The sequence below is a fragment of the Protopterus annectens genome, chromosome 11.part0 (genome assembly GCF_019279795.1).
Source record: "Protopterus annectens isolate FY-2018-M chromosome 11.part0, PAN1.0, whole genome shotgun sequence".
Taxonomy (NCBI): domain Eukaryota; kingdom Metazoa; phylum Chordata; order Ceratodontiformes; family Protopteridae; genus Protopterus; species Protopterus annectens.
The window spans coordinates 15,307,664-15,326,757 of NC_056745.1; the positions used below are offsets into that span (position 1 = coordinate 15,307,664).

The following is a 19,094-nucleotide window of genomic DNA, read 5'->3' on the forward strand; positions in this document are numbered from 1 at the left end:
GGGCAGCCCCCCCGGGAAAGGCCCAAAAAAGGGCAGAATTACAGGGAAAAAATTTCAAACAGAGAGGCCCCGGGGATAGGCACCCTTACAGGGAAACACGTAGCAGGGGAAGGGAACCAGGCTTGGGGTTAAACACCAGGCCCGGGATGGCATGCTCCACGGGTCACAGAAAGGCCACATGGAAGGAACCTTCCCACGGGGGTAAACAAGAAAAGGCCAATGGGAAGGACCTCCGAGTGTGCCCAAAAATAAGGGGCCAAGGGAAGGAATCCTTCCCCGGGGTCCCCCAAGGGAAATAGGCAGCAAAAGGGAGAGGGAACACCAAGGGGGGGGAAAAGAAAGGGGGACAGGGAACCTTGCCTTCCAACAGGAAAAGTACAAAAAAAATTGGCCAAGGGAGGGGGAAACACCAAAATTGGCTAAAAGCAGGGCCACGGGGAAAGGCTTGGGGTTCCACGGGAAAAGGTCCCCCAGAAATAGGCAGCTTGGAGAGAAACACCAAAAATTGGGGAAAAAGGGAAGGGAACAGGGAAAGGCTTGGGGCCCCCACGGGAAAAGGTCCCCCAAGGGAAATAGGCAGCTTGGGAGGGGGAACACCGGGGGTTGGGGCAAGGGAAGGATTCCCCCCCGGGGGTTAAACACCAAAAAAGGCCAATGGGGAGCATCCTTCGGGTTAAACACCAAAAATCCACAGGGGAAAGGGGATCCTTTCCCAGGGGTAAACAAAAATAGGGATAGGGAGCGGCCCACGGAGGTCCCAAAAATAAGGCCAAGGGAAGGATTCCCCCCCGGGGAGAAGTAAACCAAGAAATAAGGCACCCTTACAGGGAAAAACCACCGGGGTAAAAGCAGGGGGAAGGGAAGGCTTCTTAAACAGAAAAGGTAACACAGGAATAGGCAGCTTACAGGGAAAACCCGGGGTTGGGGTTAAAGCAGGGCCACGTGGGGGGGTTCCTTAAACGGGAGAGGTCCCAAAGGGAAAAAAGGCACCCTTCGGGGAAAATAAAAGGGGGTTAAAGCAAGGACAGGGAAGGCTTGTTCCCACGGGAAAAGGTCCCCCAAAAAATAGGCAGCATTACAGGAAATAGTGCCCAAAAATGAGGCCAAGGGAAGGCATCCTTTCCACAGGGGTAAACACCAAGAAGGGATGGGGGCAGGGCCTTCCACGGGGGTTAAACAGAAGGCCAAGGGAAGGCATTGCCCCCCCACGGGAAAAGGTCCCCCAAAAAATAGGCACCCTTACGGGGAAAAAACCCTTTAAAAGGGAAAGGGGCCAAGGGAAGGAACCCCCCCAGGGGGTAAAAAAGAAAGGCAAAATTGGAAGGGGGCACCCGGGCTGGGGTTAAACACCAGATCCACATGGGGGGCAGGGCCCCCCCACGGGGGTTAAACACCAAAAAAGGCCAAGGGGAAGGGGGACACCCCTTGGGGGTTAAACAGAAGGCCAAGGGAAGGACCCCCACGGGGAAAAAACACCAAAAAATCAGATAGGCAGGGCTCACGGGGGTTAAAAAAGATCCACATGGGGGCAGCCCCCCCACGGGGTAAACAAAAGAAAAGGGATAGGGAGCCACCGAGGGGGGGCAAAATAAGGGGCCAATGGGGGCACCCCCCCAGGAGAAGTAAACACCAAGAAATAACATATGGGAGCAGGGAACATCCGGAGCTGTGGCGTGTAACCTTCAGTGGTCCACAGTGGATAGGCATTGCCTTCCCCACAGGAGAAGTGAACACCAAGAAATAGGCAGCATATGGGAGCAGGGAACATCCGGAGCTGTGGGGTCTAAATAGTCAGAGGTCCACAGTGGATAGGCATTGCCTTCCCCACAGGAGAAGTCATCACCAAGAAATAAGCAGCATATGGGAGCAGGGAACATCCTGAACTGTGGGGTCTAAACAGTCAGAGGTCCACAGTGGATAGGCATTGCCTTCCCCACAGGAGAAGTAAACACCAAGAAATAGGCAGCATATGGGAGCACGGAACATCTTGAGCTGTGTGGTCTAAATAGTCCGAGGTCCACAGTGGATAGGCATTGCCTTCCCCACAGGAGAAGTAAACACCAAGAAATAAGAGCATACGGGAGCAGGGAACATCCGGAGCTGTGGGGTGTAAACCTTCAGAGGTCCACAGTGGATGATAGGCATTGCCTTCCCCACAGGAGAAGTAAACACCAAGAAATAGGCAGCATATGGGAGCAGGGAACATCCAGAGTTGTGGGGTCTAACAGTCAGAGGTCCAGAGTGGATAGGCATTGCCTTCCCCACAGGAGAAGTAAATACCAAGAAATAAGATCATATGGGAGCAGGGAACATGCAAAGCTCTGAGGTCTAAACAGTCAGAGGTCCACAGTGGATAGGCATTGCCTTCCCTACAGGAGAAGTAAACACCAAGAAATAGGCAGCATATGGGAGCAGAGAACATGTGGAGCTGTGGGATCTAAACAGTCAGATGTCCAGAATGGATAGGCATTGCCTTCTCCACAGGAGAAGTAAACACCAAAAAATAGGCAGCATATGGGAGCAGGGAACACCTTTAGCTGTGGGGTCTAAACAGTCAGAGATCCACAGTGGATAGGCATTGCCTTCCCCACAGGAGAAGTCAACACCAAGAAATAAGCAGCATATGGGAGCAGGGAACATCCTGAACTGTGGGGTCTAAACAGTCAGAAGTCCACAGTGGATAGGCATTGCCTTCCCCACAGGAGAAGTAAACACCTAGAAATAGGCAGCATATGGGAGCACGGAACATCTTGAGCTGTGTGGTCTAAATAGTCCAAGGTCCACAGCTGATAGGCATTGCCTTCCCCATAGGAGAAGTAAACACCAAGAACTAAGAGCATATGAGAGCAGGGAACATCCGGAGCTGTGGGCTGTAACCTTCAGAGGTCCACAGTGGATAATAGGCATTGCCTTCCCCACAGGAGAAGTAAACACCAAGAAATTGGCAGCATATGGGAGCAGGGAACATCCGGAGTTGTGGAGTCTAACAGTCAGAGGTCCAGAGTGGATAGGCATTGCCTTCCCCACAGGAGAAGTAAACACCAAAAAATAGGCAGCATATGGGAGCAGGGAACATTCGGAGCTGTGGGTCTAAACAGTCAGATGTCCAGAATGGATAGGCATTGCCTTATCCACAGGAGAAGTAAACACCAAAAAATAGGCAGCATATGAGAGCAGGGAACACCCTTAGCTGTGGGGTCTAAACAGTCAAAGGTCCACAGTGGATAGGCATTGCCTTCCCCACAGGAGGAGTAAACTCCAAGAAATAAGCAGCATATGGAAGCAGGGAACATCCTTCACCACAGGAGAAGTGAACACCAAGAAATAGGCGGCATATGGGAGCAGGGAACATCCTGAGCTGTGGGGTCTAAACAGTCAGAGGTCCACAGTGGATAGGCATTGCCTTCCCCACAGGAGAAGTAAACACCAAGAAATAGGCAGCTTATGGGAGCAGGGAACATCCAGAGCTGTTGGGTCGGAACATCCAGAGCTGTGGGGTCTAAACATTCAGAGGTCCACAGTGGATAGGCATAGCCTTCCCCACAGGAGAAGTGAACACCAAGAAATAGGCAGCATATGGGAGCAGAGAACATCCTGAGCTGTGGGGTCTAAACAGTCAGAGGTCCTTAGTGGATAGACATTGCCTTCTGCACAGGAGAAGTAAACACCAAGAAATAAGCAGCATATGGGAGCAGGGAACATCCGGGGCTGTGGGGTTTAACAGTAAGAGGTCCATAGTGGATAGGCATTGCCTTCCCCACAGGAGGAGTAAACACCAAGAAATAAGCAGCATATGGGAGCAGGGAACATCCGGAGCTGTGGGGTCTAAACAGTCAGAGGTCCAGAGTGGATAGGCAGTGCCATCCCCACAAGAGAAGTGAACACCAAGAAATAGGCAGCATATGGGAGCAGGGAAGATCCGGAGCTGTGGGGTCTGACAGTTGGAGGTCCACAGTGGATAGGCATTGCCTTCCCCACAGGAGAAGTGAACACCACGAAATAGGCAGCATATGGGAGCACGGAACATCCTGAGCTGTGTGGTCTAAATAGTCCGAGGTCCACAGTGGATAGGCATTGCCTTCCCCACAGGTGAAGTCAACACCAAGAAATAAGAGCATATGGGAGCAGGGAACATCCGGAGCTGTGGGGTCTAACAGTCAGAGGTCCACAGTGGATAGGCATTGCCTTCCCCACAGGAGAAGTAAACACCAAGAAATAGGCAGCATATGGGAGCAGGGAACATCCGGAGCTGTGGGATCTAAACAGTCAGAGGTCCACAGTGGATAGGGATTGCCTTCCCCACAGGAGAAGTGAATACCAAGAAATAAGCAGCATATGAGAGCAGGGAACATCTGGAGCTGTGGGGTCTAAACAGTCAGAGATCCACAGCGGGTAGGCATTGCCTTCTCCACAGGAGAAGTGAACACCAAGAAATAGGCAGCATATGGGAGCAAGGAACATCCTGAACTGTGGGGTCTAAACAGTCAGAGGTCCCTAGTGGATAGGCATTGCCTTCTGCACAGGAGAATTAAACACCAAGAAATAAACAGCATATGGGAGCAGGGAAAATCCGGAGCTGTGGGGTCTAAACAGTCAGAGGTCCACAGTGGATAGGCATTGCCTTCCCCACAGGAGAAGTGAACACCAAGAAATAGGCAGCATATGGGAGCAGGGAAGATCCGGAGCTGTGGGGTCTAACAGTCAGATGTCCACAGTGGATAGGCATTGCCTTCCTCACAGGAGTTGTGAACACCAAGAAATAGGCAGCATATGGGAGCAGGGAACATCCTGAGCTGTGGGGTCTAAACATTCAGAGGTCCACAGTGGATAGGCATTGCCTTCACCACAGGAGAAGTGAACACCAAGAAATAAGCAGCATATGGGAGCTGGGAACATCTGGAGCTGTGGGGTCTAAACCGTCAGAGGTCCACAGTGGATAGGCATTGCCTTCCCTGCAGGAGAAGTAAACATCAAGAAATTAGCAGCATATGGGAGCAGGGAGCATCCAGAGCTGTGGGGCTAAACAGTCAGAGGTCCACAGTGTATTATAGGCATTGCCTTCCCCACAGGAGAAGTGAACACCAAGAAATAAGCAGCATATGGGAGCAGGGAACATCCGGAGCTGTGGGGTGTAAACAGTCAGAGGTCTACAGTGGGTAATAGGCATTGCCTTCCCCATACCTCTCCAGTATTTGCGGGAAAATACCTAATTTTAATTTAGAATGACAGAGTAACCCTAAATTGGAATTAGCTCATTTTGGTGATGATTTCCAAAGTTTAGTCCTCCTGCCCTCACCATACTTTTGCAGCATATGATAACATCATTGTCATCACGATTGTCACTGTATTCAAGGTGTAGGGGTAAGTAAAGTGAGAGGGTAAGTGTTCATCTTAACTTGCTGTTTATCAAGATGAGCAAAACAGTTTTAAGTAGAAAAACAAGCAAGGACTAGAGTTGGAGTAGAGGCTGACGACAGAGCAGTTCCTCTCACTCTGTGCAGTTGAGCTGAGGAAAGTTTTTTTTTTTAATTAAATTAATATAGCTGCTTGACTGGCCATAGCAATGAACTTATAATCATTCTGAACTCCTTTAGTGTTTATCTCAGACAGGATCCAGACAATAGCAAGTCACAGTTTTAGAACAGAGTCACGGGCAGAAGCTGCATTACTGGACTCCTGACTTTTCACTAATAATCTCCTCTTGTTAGGTTTGGAATAGAAAAAGAGATTTACTATGTTGAATTAATGGAAAAATTGCAAACTGTAATTAAACTAGTTAGGTTATGATGTATCTTCTTAGGAGAAAATGTACTGAGATGACCGAGACCTGAGCCCTGGCTGCCTATCATAAGCCCTTCACTCTGTTTCCTTTATGCATCTGTGAAACTTACTTTAGTATGGTCTATTCTAAAAGCGTTTCATTTTCCCTGTGAAAACAAGTTATTGCTACTTATTGATGAATATGTTCTAGATTACACAGAATGACTTCATCCATTATTATGAAAATAGAATCTGTTTGAACTAAAAGATATTCATGTCAGCTGTCTGGTTATGCTATGTGAATATATTGTGAAAACCCTGCCTGCTTTTTTGAGCCAAGTTTGTGGATTTTGTTTTGTTTTATTACTGCTATATTAAAGTCACATGTCAATATATTTATGTCAGTGCAGCAGGGGGAATTAAATCATATTAATATTTGTAAATTTAAGTGAAGCAATTTGTGTCTTATATTGGCAGCATTTGATGAGACAGTTACATAAATCATGTAAGCATGTGCTTGATGTACCAGTGCAGTCTGCATACCACTGCTGCCTTTCTAATTCCATTCATGAGATACCCTAATTCACTGCAATGGTGTCTGTTGCCTCTGTGAAGCATGCGATGCTTGGGCTTCCCCCAGAGTTCACAGAAACGGGTAGTCCAGTAGAAGTGGCTCACAGGAACCTGTCTAAATCTTTTGAAAAGGTGAGAGATTTAGTTCAATGTGCTATATCACTCAAGAATATAGATATTTTTTTCAAGTCATGTAGCTGCTGATGTTCATGGCAGGTTGCTTCTGTAAATGATGTTTCGATACTAGCACTCCCTACATTAAAAGGGAAAATGACTTGCGTATGTTCTCTTTGGGTTCCCATTAGCACATCAGTGAGGCAGTGGTGCATTGTGGGGGTACACGATGTGAGGCAGTGGCTGTCTGTACATACATACATACTTACACCCTGCAGTTAGGTTGAAGGAGTGGTGTTGCTCTGCATGCGTTTTTATTACGACTTTATCATTAGTGCCGATATGAACTCTGGTTAAGTATTTCTAAATGTCTTTATTTGAGATTAGAATGTCGGAGGTGAGTCTGTGCTGTTTTTCTGATTGCTTCTTTTTAGTACTTACAAGAAACCCCTTAGTGTCTTGTATGATAAGAAGAACTCAGGTTGGCTAGCTTATTATTGCCTCATTGGAGAGTCAGTAATCTTGGTAAGTACTGCCATAGAAAATGAAGCTTGTCCTAGTATGTAGACACATAACAATGTTGACTGTTATAGAGGTTTTTTCCCAGCCGTGTTGGTTCGGTACTTGTTTTTTACTTCAAGTGTCTACTGTAAGTCAGTACATTTTTTGTCAAACTAACCAGGGGTTACAGAATGTCCTTAGTGTGCACTTGTGAGGAGGGGATGTACATTTTGTGCTAGAAGATGGGTTTTTCCTTCATTTTTTTCCACTTCTTTCCATTTTTCATTGTCTTCGCATGGTAGTGCCTTTATGCACAAATCTGCATTTTGGAGGTACAAACTGACAAGCAGGGCTGGAGTAAAGTTAGATTTAATGTTGCACAAGGATGGTGGAGGATTCGGCTAACACTGACAGTGATTTAGCATGGTGAGAAGTCTAGAAGTGTCCTCGGTGATGGTATAGTGAGGTCACTGGGTATAAAGGACAAATAAATAAGCATATGCTGGTGAACAGAGAAAAGAATGAGGTGTTGGCCATGCGTACTAGGTCTTGAGGAAAGCCTTCTTACATACGGGGTAAGAAACACGTTTAGCAGCTGGTTGAGGGCCATAATGTTAGCATGCTCACTGGACATTTTGGTAAACCTTGTGCACTGATAAAGAGGTGTGGAAAATGGTTTATGATGTCAGTGATGGAGGAAAGCCTGGCTTGATTGTCTTCTTAATGCCATTTGTGTGATGCTTAGCCATTGAATTCTTTCTGTCCCACATCCATTGAGTTTAGTGAAGCCTTAATCAGGGGAAACTGTAAGAGGACAGTGGATTTATATATTCGTTTAATGGTTTGTGTGGTTTGAGTTATGTTGCTAAGCATTGATTTTAAGTGAACCAATGTACAGCATGATTATATTTTGCATTAGTTTGTTACTTCTGCTTTTTAAAAGTGAGTTCCTAGAAGGTGGTATCCCATGAGTGTTTGGGGAGTGGGAGGAGATACACTGTTAGGTGTGTAATTTTCCAGATTTTTAGCCAGATATGTCTACTTGTCGAGTGTCTTTGTCTAGATTTTTGATGTCTGCAGGTTGATAGGCATGTGACCTCCTAAGTCAGGGATTATGGGATCATGTCCGCTGTGGAGTGGTGTCATTTTGTCTGGATTTTAGTGTAGAGGAGTAAGACTACAAGCTGTTAATTATATGCTTCATGAAGTCCAGGGTTTGATTCTCTCAGCCTCCATTTACATACAGAATGAATCTGAACAAGTTACTTAACCAGACAGTGCTTTGGAGATGTTGGAACGTTGTGTTAGATTCCTCACATTTACATACAGAATGAATCGGAACAAGTTACTTAACCAGAGAGCGCTTTGGAGATGTTGAAACGTTGTGTTAGATTCCTCACATTTACATACAGAATGAATCTGAACAAGTTACTTAACGAGACAGCGCTTTGGAGATGTTGGAACGTTGTGTTAGATTCCTCACATTTACATACAGAATGAATCTGAACAAGTTACTTAACCAGACAGTGCTTTGGAGATGTTGGAACGTTGTGTTACATTCCTCACATTTACATACAGAATGAATCTGAACAAGTTACTTAACCAGACAGCGCTTTGGAGATGTTGGAACATTGTGTTAGATTCCTCACATTTACATACAGAATGAATCTGAACAAGTTACTTAACCAGACAGCGCTTTGGAGATGTTGGAACGTTGTGTTAGATTCCTCACATTTACATACAGAATGAATCTGAACAAGTTACTTAACCAGACAGCGCTTTGGAGATGTTGGAACGTTGTGTTAGATTCCTCACATTTACATACAGAATGAATCTGAACAAGTTACTTAACCAGACAGCGCTTTGGAGATGTTGGAACGTTGTGTTAGATTCCTCACATTTACATACAGAATGAATCTGAACAAGTTACTTAACCAGACAGCACTTTGGAGATGTTGGAACGTTGTGTTAGCTTCCTCACATTTACATACAAAATGAATCTGAACAAGTTACTTAAAAAGACAGCGCTTTGGAGATGTTGGAACGTTGTGTTAGATTCCTCACATTTACATACAGAATGAATCTGAACAGGTTACTTAACCAGACAGCACTTTGGAGATGTTGGAACGTTGTGTTAGATTCCTCACATTTACATACAGAATGAATCTGAACAAGTTACTTAACCAGACAGCGCTTTGGAGATGTTGGAACGTTGTGTTAGATTCCTCACATTTACATGCAGAATGAATCGGAAAAAAGTAACTTAACCAGACAGCGCTTTGGAGATGTTGGAACGTTGTGTTAGATTCCTCACATTTACATACAGAATGAATCGGAACAAGTTACTTAACCAGACAGTGCTTTGGAGATGTTGGAACGTTGTGTTAGATTCCTCACATATACATACAGAATGAATCGGAACAAGTTACTTAACCAGACAGCGCTTTGGAGATGTTGGAACATTGTGTTAGATTCCTCACATTTACATACAGAATGAATCGGAACAAGTTACTTAACCAGACAGTGCTTTGGAGATGTTGGAACGTTGTGTTAGATTCCTCACATTTACATACAGAATGAATTGGAACAAGTTACTTAACCAGACAGCGCTTTGGAGATGTTGGAACGTTGTGTTAGATTCCTCACATTTACATACAGAATGAATCGGAACAAGTTACTTAACCAGACAGTGCTTTGGAGATGTTGGAACGTTGTGTTAGATTCCTCACATATACATACAGAATGAATCAGAACAAGTTACTTAACCAGACAGCACTTTGGAGATGTTGGAACATTGTGTTAGATTCCTCACATTTACATACAGAATGAATCGGAACAAGTTACTTAACCAGACAGTGCTTTGGAGATGTTGGAACGTTGTGTTAGATTCCTCACATTTACATACAGAATGAATTGGAACAAGTTACTTAACCAGACAGCGCTTTGGAGATGTTGGAACGTTGTGTTAGATTCCTCACATTTACATACAGAATGAATCGGAACAAGTTACTTAACCAGGCAGCGCTTTGGAGATGTTGGAAAGTTGTGTTAGATTCCTCACATTTACATACAGAATGAATCTGAACAAGTTACTTAACCAGACAGCGCTTTGGAGATGTTGGAACGTTGTGTTAGATTCCACACATTTACATACAGAATGAAACTGAACAAGTTACTTAACCAGACAGCGCTTTGGAGATGTTGGAACGTTGTGTTAGATTCCTCACATTTACATACAGAATGAATCTGAACAAGTTACTTAACCAGACAGCGCTTTGGAGATGTTGGAACGTTGTGTTAGATTCCTCACATTTACAAACAGAATGAATCTGAACAAGTTACTTAACCAGACAGCGCTTTGGAGATGTTGGAACGTTGTGTTAGATTCCTCACATTTACATACAGAATGAATCTGAACAAGTTACTTAACCAGACAGCGCTTTGGAGATGTTGGAACTTTGTGTTAGATTCCTCACATTTACATACAGAATGAATCGGAACAAGTTACTTAACCAGACAGCGCTTTGGAGATGTTGGAACGTTGTGTTAGATTCCTCACATTTACATACAGAATGAATCGGAACAAGTTACTTAACCAGATAGCGCTTTGGAGATGTTGGAACATTGTGTTATATTCCTCACATTTACATACAGAATGAATCTGAACAAGTTACTTAACCAGACAGTGCTTTGGAGATGTTGGAACGTTGTGTTAGATTCCTCACATTTACATACAGAATGAATCTGAACAAGTTACTTAAAAAGACAGCGCTTTGGAGATGTTGGAACGTTGTGTTAGATTCCTCACATTTACATACTGAATGAATCTGAACAAGTTACTTAACCAGATAGCGCTTTGGAGATGTTGGAACATTGTGTTATATTCCTCACATTTACATACAGAATGAATCTGAACAAGTTACTTAACCAGACAGCGCTTTGGAGATGTTGGAACGTTGTGTTAGATTCCTCACATTTACATACAGAATGAATCTGAACAAGTTACTTAACCAGACAGTGCTTTGGAGATGTTGGAACGCTGTGTTAGATTCCTCACATTTACATACAGAATGAATCTGAACAAGTTACTTAACCAGATAGCGCTTTGGAGATGTTGGAACGCTGTGTTAGATTCCTCACATTTACATACAGAATGAATCTGAACAAGTTACTTAACCAGACAGTGCTTTGGAGATGTTGGAACGTTGTGTTAGATTCCTCACATTTACATACAGAATGAATCAGAACAAGTTACTTAACCAGACAGTGCTTTGGAGATGTTGGAACGTTGTGTTAGATTCCTCAGTGCTGTCCTGGGCCACATGTTTAACAACTATACACAAACTTGTGAACTTAAGGGATATACCCCATAATACCTTTGAAGGCTAGTGGTTTGCAAGTAAAGGATGTACATATATGCAAGGTTACACCCTCAGGTCATGGGATACAACACCAGTGAAATAATGCCCTGGATAGTGACAGGAAGCCAGAAAACAAATGATTCTCAGTCTGAGTGTTGTACATGCATCTGATGTTGTACCCTCAGTAACAGAGAGTCAAGTAACAAGGCTTTCATTTAACGATATTCATATATTTAAGGTTACAACCTTCTGATCAGGGGGAATACAACACCACTGATATTATAGCCTTGGGTAGTAAGTGAAAGTCAGTCAGTAATGCATCTAAATACTGTACAGACATGAGGTATAAATCCTCATTGCCCTGGAGGCCACTGTGTCATTGAAGTGACCATACTGCTGTTGGATAGAGATAGTGACTATCAACCAGGTCTTCCCATCTTTAGCAGAAAGATCTGAATGAGAAAAGGCCTTTTTCAGTGGAGAGTCACAGAGAAGCACTCCACATTACTCATACATTCAGTAGAAGCAGATGCATCATTCTAACGGAGAAGCACTCCACACTACTCATACATTCAGTAGCAATAGATGTATCATTCTAACAAAGAGAAGCACTCCACATTACTCATACATTCAGTAGCAGTAGATGTATCATTCTAACAAAGAGAAGCACTCCACATTACTCATACATTCAGAAGCAGTAGATGTATCATTCTAACAAAGAGAAGCACTCCACACCACTCATACATTCAGAAGCAGTAGATGTATCATTCTAACAAAGAGAAGCACTCCACACCACTCATACATTCAGTAGCAGTAGATGTATCATTCTAACAAAGACGTTGATGCATTTTAACATTTAAGTACCTGTTTTACAGATTAAGATGGAAATTCATCTTACTTCAGCTGTATGGTCATTTGTAAAGTTCTCATAAGGTAATACTGTGTGTAATATGTCCATTGGATAAGGTGCTAAACTGAGGCCCCATCTACCCGAGGTGGCAGTATTTCAAGGAAGATTTAAACTATAACCAAGGAATAAGGCACTGGAGGGTTCACCAGATAGCAAAACCAACTTTAATAAGCACACAAACAAAAGGAATGCCTTAAATGGATCACTGCGTTTGCGTCAGTACAAATACATAAGATCTGAGTAAGAGAAGTTCGTTTGCCCCCTAGTCGGTACGAGTATCACTTTGGAAAAGAGTCTAGTGGCCTTATGGGAGTAAACTGGTCATCAAACTGTAAACAAAAAAATATATCTGACGTGTGTGTACAAGCTCATCAGTTATAAACCATCTTGGATGTTAAATCATTTAGTTGTAGATTTTTTGAATCTTTAGGTTCATAGATTAGTACTAAGCTAACTGCCCTTGTGAGCCATTTTAAGCCTAGCCAATTATCCTTTGTGAGACTCAAACCCTGCACCTTGTGTTTGTAAGGCAAAACACCTTAACCATTAAGCCACCATCCCAATCCATCCATTCATTTATGAATAAATGGAATCAGAAAAGGCAGCAGAAATAACGTATATATGATGAAACCATTATTTGAAATTTAAAATATATGTATTTTTTTTTCCAACCCCTTATTGAAATGTCGAACGCTTTGAGCAGACTTTATCTGGATGACTGTTGCCTTTTGTGCCAGGGCAAGTATCTCTCACTTTAAGGCATTTGTTGACTATTTAAATGTCAGTAGTTTTAGAACTGCTTTCACTGTCACACACAGCTTGTTCAAGAGCAACTGTGTGTTTTTTCCTGCACTGCTAAAAGTTTTAAACATGTTTTAGTGCTGTTCTTTTGTCATGAACACAATATTATGAATTTTGTCAGATGGTTAAACAACAGTTTTCATCTTTTTTCGTTTGTAATTCTTTTAAGTCATTCCATTCTTCTTTGTCCAAATTATATTTATTATGATATGTACAGGTGCTGTGTATGTTTTCCATTATTTTAATTTATTTATATTATTTATTTTATTTAACATTTGTTAACCATGAAAGTCTGACTTGGAACAAAGCCAATTTTCAGTGGAGGCTTGGGGAGAAAGGCTCCAAATGCATGTTGTAATGTGCATATTTATAACATAATAAAGACATGGACACGTTTTTCTATCATAACTTGGTAACACTAATTTAACATCTTCAAAAATAGCTTATATCATGAACAAAATCATTATATAAATATGGAGCCTTTCTCCGGGCATCCACTGAAAATGGGCTTCTACCCAGTCCAACTTTCCCCATAATCAACTCTGAATAAATAAATAAAAAGAACATTAATATATACTGAAACATGAGAAGGTTCCCAAAGTTTTTACGTTCTGCTGAGAAATGCTTATAATTGTAATTTTCTAATTAACATACAGAATTCAATTAGCAGTATTATTTGTTTTACTCATTAATATAAACTTCAACTTTTCCTGAAAAGCCGCTAAGGGTCAGATCCGTAAGGCAGTATTATACAGAGCTGTACTGACCTTGTTTGGTTCCCTGGGCAATGCCTATTGTTAGTGCACATCCAGCCTTAGTTGAGATCCTTGGGGTAAAAAGCCTTCAGCTCAAGTTGAAGAAAGAGATCCCCATCAGAAAAAAAGGCAAGAAAAAAACTGTCACTCTACTGCTTGTCATGAGCGATCGAAGGTCGATACCACCGTGTTCATGGTGCCATTTGTATTCTTGAGAATGGAGGTATTGCAATGGACTTTGAGGAGTCATTAATTTCACAGGCACTACAGACTTGCAGATCTATTTTTGGTGCCATAACCTTTTTTTTGCCAGTTTCTAAACGGAAAATTCCCTCTAAATCTTCTGATGGGTCTTCCCTCCTTGTAAGTTTGTCACTGATTTTTATTGACAGGTGCTTTGCTTGCAGACTTGGGAGCTTAGTGTTTTGTGCACCCAAGGAGAGGATTGCACAACAGGTAGTTGGAGCTAAGAGTAATTCTTCTCTCCCAACTAACTTAGAGACAAAATTGCTTCCAGTGCATCTCTTCTTTTAGTCAGACATCAGGTTCTTCATGAAGTACTCTAACAAGCAAGGGGGTACAGTGGTATCTAATTGTATGGGATTATGTGGTCATACACAGTTGTTTAGGGAGTTAATGCTTGTCTGACAGGTGGTTTATAGACAAGGGTGTCATCCTCTTTACAGTTTACTTCCTTGGGAAAGTCAACATTTATTGGATGCCCTGAGCTTGCCCTTCAGCCTTCTGCTGGAGCTGCAGAGTTACAAGTTGTGCCTGATTAGAGTCTTCCAGACATGCAGTACTTCAGAGATCAACCATTTTGCATTTAGGAGGATATTTCCTCCTCCTCCCTTTCAGCTTGGTTCAGCACAATGCAGCAGAGAGTAGACGGTTACACATTTTCTCTTCTATGGCTTGAGATGCTTCCTTATGAGATCCCACCATTTTTTATTTCCTTTTAATGGTGGCTGTTTCTTTGGTCTAAGAGATTTACTATGTATTCCTTTCAACCCTGCCACTAGCCAGGAACCTAACCTCCCTGACCCCCCCTTCCCACACTTGTGCTATGTCCTCATGAAATGGGATCCCTTTCAGAAGGGGTTCACTTCTGTTTTGGTGTCCCATGTCACCCTCTTATATATTTTGTCTGTGGAAGTCTACAGCATCATTCTTATCTCCCCCCCTTTTGGTGTCTCCATGCCATAACCAGTCTGTGCCAGTATAGCATAAGAATTGTGGTGGTATAATCTGGATGGATGTACCCCTGTCCCACTGCCTTCAGCCTTATGGTGCCCAGTGTGGCCTGCCTTCAGTTTCTTGCCATCCTCTGGACAGCAGTGGTAGCCCTTGTAGCTCCTAGGTGGAAGTTGTGGCCTTTCTAGTCTTGAACTCTATGCCCAGAGATGCAGAATACCACCCACAGATGGGATGACACCACATCCTACAGATGGCCGACTGTGCAGCTTGCACTGCCAGCTACTCCAGTGAGACATGCGGCCATTGGTATTCTGTGCCACTTCTTTTATCTGCTCTAAGTCAATGAAAGTGAATACACAGGAAGTATAAATGGCTCTTTCTGAAATACAAACCATAAAGCTTTGTTTTGCACTAAAAGCCGAAAGACAACAACAACAACAACAACATAACAGCCTTCATTATTAGTGAACACACCTGGAAGTGCATTTTTAAATAGGAAGTGACGTGAGAGATAATGGGTTTGTGGTGAACCTGAAGTGTATGTGGAAACTGTGATCCGTGGCTAGTGGTGGGAAATGCAGAAACAGCAGCTGTCAAGGAGTGGACAGTGAGAAGAATGAATTGTATGGTGGATAATGTGATGGGCATCTTTAAAGTAAATGCATCAGAACTGATTAATGAGAAATTAGCATGCACAAAAAGTCTCAGGGTGACATAGTCAAAACACCAAAGAGTTAACTGTGTTCATGAATAAAACCATATATTTATTTTGTTTATTCATTTTTTGATAACTACTTAAGTAGAATGATCACTTTTACCTTTTCAGTCACAGCCTGAGCATTATGGCAAATATTCCAGTACAGCATTAGAAAACAATATAAATATGTGCGTACATAAGTATAAACCAAGATTATTATACAGATGTGGAGAAATTTTCATTCGTTTTTAATGTTAAAGGAAAACATGTTTATAATTTTGTGTTTATACAGAATTCACACAATGAAATCCATGCATACATTTCTTTAGTTAAATAAATATGTTTATAATGTTGTGTTTATACAGAATTCGCACGATGAAATCCACGTGTACATTTCTTTAGTTAAATAAAAATGTTTATAATTTTGTGTTTATACAGAATTCGCACAATGAAATCCATGCATACATTTCTTTAGTTAAATAAAACATGTTTATAATGTTGTGTTTATACAGAATTCGCACGATGAAATCCACGCATACATTTCTTTAGTTAAATAAAATATGTTTATAATGTTGTGTTTATACAGAATTCGCACGATGAAATCCACGCATACATTTCTTTAGTTAAATAAAATATGTTTATAATGTTGTGTTTATACAGAATTCGCACGATGAAATCCACGCATACATTTCTTTAGTTAAATAAAACATGTTTATAATGTTGTGTTTATACAGAATTCGCACGATGAAATCCACGTGTACATTTCTTTAGTTAAATAAAACATGTTTATAATGTTGTGTTTATACAGAATTCGCACGATGAAATCCACGTGTACATTTCTTTAGTTAAATAAAACATGTTTATAATGTTGTGTTTATACAGAATTCGCACAATGAAATCCACGTGTACATTTCTTTAGTTAAATAAAATATGTTTATAATGTTGTGTTTATACAGAATTCACACGATGAAATCCACGTGTACATTTCTTTATTTTAATCTTTTGCTCTTTTAGTTAACAGGTATCTGAAACCCAGCAACTTTCAAAGTCCGCAATCATCAGCACTCAGTACTCTGAATCCTAAGTCTGAGAATGACTTTAAAGACAAGCTGCAAGGACAAAATGAAAATAAACCATATAAAAATGACACATGTGATGCAAGTTTTGTATTTAAATCTGTTTTAAAAAGTCATCAGGGAATGCACAATGGAGAGAAACTCTTTTCATGTACCACCTGTGCTAAGTCTTTTACAAGGAAGGAAAACTTAGCTTATCATGTAAAACTACATACAGGAGAGAAGCCGTATAAATGTGCAATGTGTGACAAAAGCTTTATATTAAAGTGTCGGCTCTCAAAACATGAAAAAACTCACACTGGTGATAAACCATATAAATGTGATAAATGTGGCAGGAGTTTTAGCCAGAAGAGTACATTATTCAAACATGAGAAAATACACAGTGGAGAGAGGCCGTATAAATGTGCAGCATGTGACAAAAGTTTTGTGTACCCAAGTGAACTCTCAGTACATGAGAAAATATACTGTAAACGTTTGAGAAAGTTAAACCAGAAAGAAACTCCATTTAAATGTGCTGTTTGTGGTAGATGTTTTATGCACAAGAGTACATTCCTCAGACATGAGAAAATACACACAGGAGAGAAGACGTATAAATGTGCTGTGTGCGGCAAAAGTTTTGCACAGAAGTGTAGCCTTTCAGCTCACGAGAAACTTCATATTGGAGAGAGACCATACAAATGTGATATATGTTACAAGAGCTTTACAAAAAAGTCTCATCTCACTACTCATGAGACAATACACATGGCACAGAGGCCATATAAATGTGAGACTTGTGACAAGAGGTTTTCCAATAAGAGTATCCTGTTACTTCATGAGAAAATGCACACTGGAGAGAAGCCGTTCAGGTGTGACACGTGTGGAAAAACTTTTATTCAGAAGTGCGATCTTTCTAAACATGAGAAAATACATAGCGGAGAGAAGGCTTACAAATGTACTACTTGTGAGAGAAGTTTTACTCACAAGAGTACCCTCTTAGTTCACGAGAGAATACACACTGGGGCAAAACTGTATAAATGCAATACATGTGACAAATATTTTGCACACAGGACTACCCTCTTATCTCATGAAAAAATACACACTGGAGAGAAATCCTTTAAATGTGTCACATGTGGCAAGAGTTTTACACAGAAGAGTACACTTTCGATCCATAAAAAGCTACATGTTGGAGAAAAGAAGTATAAATGTGAAGTGTGTAAAAAAAGTTTTATGCACAGAAGTACTTACACAGCCCATGAAAAAATACATACTGGAGAGAAGCCATATAAATGTGTTGCATGTGATAAAACTTTTACACATAAGAGTACCTTCTCAGTACACAAGAAAATGCGATGTAAATATTTGGAGAAATTAAACTACAGACAGAATCTATTTAAATGTGCTATATGTGACAAGAGTTTTATGTATAGGTGTGCCCTTTCAATACATGAAAAAGTACACACTGGAGAGAAATTGTATAAATGTGCTATGTGTGGCAAGAGTTTTTCACAGAAGTGTAATCTTTTAACGCATGTGAAAATACACATTGGAGAGAGGCCATATAAATGCATTACATGTTATAAGAGTTTTACACAGAAGTCTCAACTTGTTAGACATGAGAATATACACATTTCAGAGAGGCCAAGGCCATATAAGTGTGATACTTGTGGCAAAAGTTTCTCATATAAGAGTATCCTGTCAGCACATGAAAAAATACACACTGGAGAGAAGCCATTCAAGTGTACCTCATGTGGCAAAGAATTCATAGAGAAATGGTATCTTTCTAAACATGAGAAAATACACAATAGAGAGAAGACATTGTGACACACATCTGAGAAAGGGTTCACATAGTATAACCTTTCTTAGCATGAAAAACAAAAACTGTTGGAATTAGGAATAGTGTCTGTTCCTACCACAGTTTTGCAGTCCTTAAATATTTGGAGAAATTAACAGTGTAAGAACCCTTATAAATGGTTCACATGTGACAGTATTTTTATAGAGGTATTTTATCTCTGAATAAATTAAAAATATGATCCAAATACTAAGGGGAAAATTCACTGCAAATATCAAAGACAGAAAAAATGCCCTGCCTTAGGATTGGGTCCATACCTCTCAACTGTACAGATTTTCGCAGACTGTCCAGATTTTTGCCTCATATTTTTGGTCCGTTTTTCATAAAACTGGTTTTCTGGTAAATTAGTGGCAAATTATTAAAGACTGAAGTTAGAAAATAGTGACAGATGTTTGAGTTTCAGACTTCACACCTTTCAGAAAATTCATGCTAATGCAAAACCATCAGCTTTCTATGTTTGTAAGAGCAATATTTAAAAGAATTGTCCCTATTTTTGGGCCTTTATCCCACTTTTATTTATG

The 19,094-nt window shown here is 41.3% G+C and overlaps 1 protein-coding gene across 1 annotated transcript in view; it reads left to right on the forward strand.

The window, feature by feature from the left end:
• The window catches only part of LOC122815972 (zinc finger protein 845-like), a 368,367-nt gene extending 349,479 nt beyond the window's left edge, over positions 1-18,888 (forward strand). The window contains exon 12 of the mRNA XM_044088856.1: positions 16,684-18,888. Within this exon, the coding sequence (XP_043944791.1) occupies positions 16,684-18,545 (1,862 nt within the window). The 3' untranslated portion in view covers positions 18,546-18,888. The remainder of the gene's footprint in view (positions 1-16,683) is intronic.
• Positions 18,889-19,094: the final 206 nt, after the last annotated feature.